Source organism: Acanthamoeba castellanii (genome assembly GCF_000313135.1).
Source record: "Acanthamoeba castellanii str. Neff unplaced genomic scaffold scf7180000084705, whole genome shotgun sequence".
Taxonomy (NCBI): Eukaryota; Discosea; order Longamoebia; family Acanthamoebidae; genus Acanthamoeba; species Acanthamoeba castellanii.
Genome location: NW_004457350.1, coordinates 61,118 through 67,242, shown reverse-complemented (window position 1 = coordinate 67,242; position 6,125 = coordinate 61,118). Strand labels below are relative to the sequence as shown.

General features: G+C 59.3%; 4 protein-coding genes across 4 annotated transcripts in view; 3 read left to right on the top strand and 1 right to left on the bottom strand.

The window, feature by feature from the left end:
- Window positions 1-709, top strand: part of ACA1_139280 (protein kinase domain containing protein) — a gene marked incomplete at both ends in the record, with an annotated part of 2,822 nt that extends 2,113 nt beyond the window's left edge. Inside the window, 2 exons of the mRNA XM_004336186.1 lie at window positions 139-237; window positions 341-709. Of these exons, the coding sequence (XP_004336234.1) occupies window positions 139-237; window positions 341-709 (468 nt within the window). The remainder of the gene's footprint in view (window positions 1-138; window positions 238-340) is intronic.
- A 297-nt stretch (window positions 710-1,006) lies between these two features.
- Window positions 1,007-1,807, top strand: ACA1_139270 (uncharacterized protein; the record flags this gene model as incomplete). Its single annotated transcript, XM_004336185.1, has 1 exon — window positions 1,007-1,807. One exon carries the CDS (start codon window positions 1,007-1,009, stop codon window positions 1,805-1,807), a length of 801 nt encoding a protein of 266 aa, XP_004336233.1.
- An 850-nt stretch (window positions 1,808-2,657) lies between these two features.
- On the top strand, window positions 2,658-3,926 carry ACA1_139260 (GTPbinding protein; the record flags this gene model as incomplete). The annotated part of the gene is made up of 6 exons (XM_004336184.1): window positions 2,658-2,774; window positions 2,911-2,989; window positions 3,142-3,222; window positions 3,333-3,444; window positions 3,554-3,708; window positions 3,883-3,926. The coding sequence occupies 6 exons, from the start codon at window positions 2,658-2,660 to the stop codon at window positions 3,924-3,926; spliced, it is 588 nt and encodes a 195-aa protein (XP_004336232.1).
- A 441-nt stretch (window positions 3,927-4,367) lies between these two features.
- ACA1_139150 (ENT domain containing protein) overlaps window positions 4,368-6,125 on the bottom strand; it is a gene marked incomplete at both ends in the record, with an annotated part of 2,405 nt that continues 647 nt past the window's right edge. Inside the window, 5 exons of the mRNA XM_004336183.1 lie at window positions 4,368-4,622; window positions 4,742-5,234; window positions 5,465-5,503; window positions 5,628-5,811; window positions 5,936-6,007. Of these exons, the coding sequence (XP_004336231.1) occupies window positions 4,368-4,622; window positions 4,742-5,234; window positions 5,465-5,503; window positions 5,628-5,811; window positions 5,936-6,007 (1,043 nt within the window). The remainder of the gene's footprint in view (window positions 4,623-4,741; window positions 5,235-5,464; window positions 5,504-5,627; window positions 5,812-5,935; window positions 6,008-6,125) is intronic.

The window sequence follows — 6,125 nt, the reverse complement described above, 5'->3', positions numbered from 1 at the left end:
CACACACACACACACACACACACACACACACACAACAACCAAACCAACCCAAACCCAAACCCAAACCCAAACCCAAACACAAACACAAACACAAACCCAAACCCAAACACAAACACAAACACAAACCCGTTGTTGCAGGTGTTCCTGTGGGAGCTGCTGACGCGCGAGATGCCCTGGGGCAACATGCCCGCCATGCAGGTGGCGCTCCTGGTGGTCAACGAAGGGAAGCGCCTCGTGGTAAGTCGCCCACCACCAACACACGACACAGACACACAGACACACATTTTCCGACCATGGTGGTGATTGGGCTGACACCCGCACTGTGCGTGTGCGACAACAGACGCCAGAGGACTGCGACCCGGTGTTGCGAGGGCTGGTGGAGAAATGCTTCGCCAGTGCGCCGCACGACCGGCCGGACTTTCACGAGATCTTTGCCACGCTGGACAACTACCACAAGTGCCTCGTGGAGAACGACGCGCGGGCTCCGCTGCTGCCGCTGCCGCCGCCGGACGGTGGCCTCCCGGCCAGCATCGCGCGCCGGCCCGCTGCGGCCAAGAGCGGCCGAGTTGGTGGGCCTGGGCGGATGAGCGAGGATTCTTCGGATTCCACGGACGACGACAGCAGTTCCAGCAGCGGCCACGGCGGGTTCGAGGAGGACATGATCCTCCAGTATGCCCGAGTTGGCGGTGGCGGCGGTGTACATACATAACAACAGCCGCAGCCGCAGCCGCAGCAGCAGCAGAGAATGAAGAAGACGACGTCTTATAAGACAGCTGAGTCAGCGCAAGAGTGGCGTTGTGTGGATCGGAGCGGAGCCTACAACGAAAGTACGCGGCGCACCAGCGCTCGGCAGTACTCCCGCGAAGGTGCCCCATTCAAGCGGGACTCGGAGTAAAGAAGAAAGGAAAATATTTTTCCATAACATTTTTCCGCGGCCAACGCAAGGGGGAAATAACCGACAGACCTTTTTTGGGGGTTTACTTCGACGAGGGCGCAAGAGGCACCGATGACGATGATGAACACCTCCCGCAGTCTCGCGGCCGCGCTGTTGGTCTGCGCTCTCTTGCTCTCCTCGACCGTCGGCTCCGCCACCGCCAAAAAGGTCGCCCTCGTCTATGACGTCGAGTACGTGGACATCAGCGAATCTGAGGATCGCAGCGAGTGGGGCGAGGCCAGCAACTTGCGCGCCTTTTTGGAGTCCCTGAACTACAGCCCCTACCTCGTCACCCAGTCCGACAACGAGGGCAGCTGGACCACCGCCCTCGCCCAGGCCAGGACCCTCATCTTCGCCGAGGGCGCCAGCACAGTCCCCGACGATTCCGTCGAGCCCCTCCGCGCCTGGGTGCGCAGCGGCGGCGTGGCCGTGTTCTGCGAGGACACCAACAGCGTGGCCCAGCAACTCACTGAACTCGAACTGTCCAACGTGGCCGTCGCAGTGCCCATCGAGAGAGGAGGAGGAGGAGGATCCTGGTCCAAGTCGGCCGCTGGGGCGGCCTCGTCTCTCTTTGCCAACGGACCGGCCCAGGTGGGGGAGCTCGACTCGACCAGCACGTGGTACCTGGACAACGACCTGCCCGCCGAGCAGGCCAGCCTCAAGTGCATGTACGGCGAGACCGCCAGCTGCGCCGTGTGGGTCTACACGCAGGGCTCGGGCAAGTTCATCGGCGTGGGGCCGGACTTCTACGACTTTGGCTATGACGGCGGCCAGGACGGCGGCTGGGTATCGGTGATGACCACCATCGTCGGCCACGGCTCGTCGGCCTCGCAGCTCGCCAGCTGGGTCAGCTGGGTCGCCGCCCTCTATTGATGGCGGTGAAGATGAAGTGAGTTCTATTCCCCCTCCTGCCAGCAACAATATACTATTGAATTTGATCTGGGTTGGTGTTGCACGAGGGGGGCTGATGGCGACCACCACACTGCTGTGAGTTAACCACTCACAAGTGGGCACCAGTTGGAGAACATGGCAACAGTGTGGACACTCATACACATTGTTTATTGAATAACAGATGTGTAAGAGGTTGGGAGACACTCACTCTCATATTTCATCTTACACTGGCACTCTACAATCACAACAGGTTATGAGCCCTTGCTCAGCATGAGCACTTTGTGCCAGGTACATTGCTTGGTGACTTCACATGTGGCATTTTGCATGGTGGCAATTTGTCATTGAGCACATACTTGAAAACACCTAGTTTTTATATGAAATCATTTTCATCTCAACTCTCAATATCACTTATAAGCAGTGGTCTAACATGTCAAAATCACACATGCAGATCCATATTGTAAAAACTGCCCTATAAATCAAAATTGTCAAATCTCACCCAAGAAGGATCAACAATTAGAGGGAACTGGCTCAATCAAAGATATCACACCCATGCCTGTGGATATTCAGAACACAACATTCACATGACTCTGGCCTCCTCCACAGGCAGGCATGAAAGTGGAAGCTGTGGTTGTTGGGACACCACCCATCAGGTGAAGAAGTGTGCAGACATCCTTCCTCCTGCTGCTTGCAACATTCACCTGTGGTTTGGGGTAAAGTTTTTTTTAACAGACTATTTTCCGGGATAATTGCTTGAGGCTTTTCCTTTCTGCAGAATTTTCGTTTGTGTGCAAAGAAGACGAGAAGTAAGGGGCCAGAAGGTCGCGACACGAAGATGGCGGGCTCCAATCCACTGGCCAAGTATAAGCTCGTATTTTTGGGCGATCAGTCCGTAGGGAAGACGAGCATAATCACTCGGTTCATGTACGACACGTTTGACAACACATACCAGGTTCGTGCCGCGCAAATTCCATCCTTCAACACTGCCGATCTTGCTTTTCTTTTTTGGACCAAAACAAAAATCTCACAATCAATTCTTCGATGTGGGCGTCGTACCCCTTCCCTTCCCCCTTCCCCCTTTGTGTTAGGCCACCATTGGAATCGATTTCCTCTCCAAGACCATGTATTTGGAGGACAGGACCATTCGGCTTCAGCTGTGGGACACCGGTACGTGGCCTCACCCTCCTCCTCCTCCTCCTCCATCGCCCCTCTCGCGATTTGTGGTGATGAGCGGCCGAAGCAACAACAACAACAACCCGCCCCTGGCCTGGTGCGTTGGAATCTGCGTCACCGGTGCTCACGCGTGGTTGCCTCGGCAGCTGGGCAGGAGAGGTTCCGCTCGCTCATTCCAAGCTACATACGCGACTCGTCAGTGGCCATCGTCGTCTACGACATCACAAGTAACCACCAGCCACCACCACCACCGCACACACGTGCACGTGTGTGGTGGCTATGATGAGCTAATAATCCGGTGTGTGCGTGTGCGATGTGGTGTGTGCGGTGCCATCAGACCGGACGACGTTCCTGGATACGGCAAGGTGGGTGGAGGACATCAGAGCCGAGCGCGGCAACGACGTCATCCTCATGCTCGTGGGCAACAAAACCGATCTCGCCGATAAGCGGTACCGCCACCTCTCGACGGCCGCCGCGGCCCGATGCCGATGAGGCGGCCACTGTGCGTGCGATGGCTGACACGTGGCGCGCGCTCCGCCGCCGCTGCCGCTGCCGCAGGTGTGTGTCGGCGGAGGAGGGCGAGTCGAAGGCGAAGGAGTTCGGGGCAATGTTCATAGAAACGTCGGCCAAGGCGGGCTACAACGTGAAGCCCCTCTTCCGACAAGTCGCCGCTGCCCTGCCCGGCATCGACCCCATCATCCAGAAGCAGAACAGTACTGTCACCGCCTTTCCCTCCTCTCCACCACCCCCCACTCGCCCTGTCGGGGTCGTGGCTCACCTTCTTCTCCCCACCAAAAACACACGACACGACCAACGACACGACCAACGACACGACACGACACGACACGACCAACGACACGACAACAGCCGTCGTTTTTCCCGAGAAGCCAGAAAATGGAAGCCCGCCCCCGCCCGCTGCGAGCGCCTGTAATTGTTGAGGAGGGCGGAGGGGGCGTGCGTCTTGCGCCTTCCGCGCGGACAGGACAACCAACACGAGAAGAAGGAGAAGAAGAAGAGAAGGGCGGCAGCGAGAGCGAGGAAATGGAAAGGACCCACGACCGACAATGATGTGATAGGCTCGCACAGCAGAGTAAAATGGGCGTGGCCGGTTGCACCGTGTTTGTGCCACCACCAGCGTGCTCTTCTGGTCTGCGCTTCATTCTGCTCTTTGTGATCCACGCGGCCTTTCTGAAAGGTGAGCAAAGGAGCTCCTCTACTCAACAACGTTGGTGAGAGAAACCATCAGCTCTTCCGCCCACGCGTGCGCGTGTTGCAGCGACCCAAAGCGCCAGACAAGTCTGTCGAGAGGTGGTACGGAAGGATGATTGATTGTAGTGTAAAAGCCGCTCGCACAAGGAACCCGCCACGGTGGTTACTCCATCGCCACCTCCTGCGCCGCCGCTGCCGCCGCTGCCGCCGCCTCCACTTCAGCTCCTTCGCGGAGCGCACTGTCGCCTTCAACGTCGCCATCCCCCGCACCCTGCTCCCCCTCTCCCTGATGCTGCGGACCCTCGTCCGCCTCTTCCAGTTCCTCCTCCTCCTCCTCTTCGTCGTCGTCCTCCTCCATCTCCGCTTGCAGGGCGGCCAACTCGGCCTTCAACTGCTCCTGCTTGGCGCGCAGCTGCTCCTGTGGGCGATGCGCGCGCGTGTTGCATCGATGCATTGAGTCGCGCGTTGTTGCAAGGCAGGTGTGCGGATTTGTAGAGGAGAGGAGGGGAGGGGAGGGTGGTGGGCGTTGCACGGTACCTCGACTTCTTTGATGTGCGCCTCGTCCTGCTCCTCGTCATCGTCGCCATCACCGCCGAGCGCGGCGGCGGCCTCGTTCTCTTCCCCGAGCTCGGCACTGCTGAGCTCCATCAAGGAGGCGTCGGCGTCGGCCTTGACGTTGGCGGCGGCGCCCTTCGTCGGCTTGGTCGCTCGCTTCTTGGCCACCGGCGCGCCGCCTTTCGTCGACGCGGCGCTCGTGGACGCCGTCGAGGGCGCCTTGCGCTTACGGTTGGCGGCGGCACCGGCGGGCTTGGCCGAGGCTGCGGCAGTGGCCCCGGCGGGCTTGGGCGCCACGGCTCCCTTCGCGCCTCCCTTGGCGCCTCCCTTGGCCGCAGCCACCGCCGGAATCTTGCTCAGGTTGGGCGGCTGGCTCGACGGCGTCACCACGACGGCGTCGAGGTAGGGCAGCGTCTTGTCCCTGTTGCCGCTGTCCCCGCCCCACGCGTTCCCCGCCGGCTTCTTGCGACCGGCCCTGTACGTGGTGTGTGTATACATGGGTGTGTGATGTGTGTGTGTGTGTGTGTGTGTGTGTGTGTGTGTGTGTGTGTGTGTGTGTGTGTGTGTGATGTGTGGTGGACCAATGGTGGCCATTACATCCATTCGTGCGGTCAGTATATATAATATATATACTATAATATAATATAATATATGATTCACCGCGCGCCACACCTCACACCACAGGGAGAGGAGGAGGCAGCTCACCGAGACTTCTTCGCGTCGTCGTCGCCCGGCGTGTGCAGCCTGCGCAGCGGAGGGAGGAGCAGCAGCAGCAGGAGGAGGAGGAGGAGGAGGAGGAGATGAGAGAGGGGGCCAAGCGGCGGCGCGGAGGAAAGGAGGAAGGGAGGAAAGAGGAGGCGTTTGTTACCCGGCCGAGAGCTTGGCGAGCTCGGCGAGGGTCTCGTCGTCGGTGACCCGCTTGAGCTCCATCTTGTGCCGCTCCTCGGGCACCCGGAGGACCTGGCGCAGGTCCTGCAGCAGCTGCGCCTTCTTCCACGTGAGCTCACCCTGCGCGCGAAAGGCGCTCACCACGGCGCAGTAGGCCTCCACCTCTGCGATCACAAAAAAGACGACGCATTCCGATCATCACGATTACCCCCCCCCCGTAGAGGTAAATCGTTGCGTAATGACGCCAATCGCGCGCGCCCCCGAAAAATCTGCAAGATGAGGCCGCACCGAGCCGTCGCAGTTGTTGTTCCAGCTTTGCCCTTTTTACTCCCGGCGCGGTGTCGCCACCAACCACGTAGTCTGTAGCGGTGGTGGGATGCATGAGTGTCCACGGGTCCTCCTCGATTGTCAGAGAGGTGGGACACAAAAGGGGGTACCACGTACCTTTGTCATCCATCTCCTTCCTGATTGATTTGAT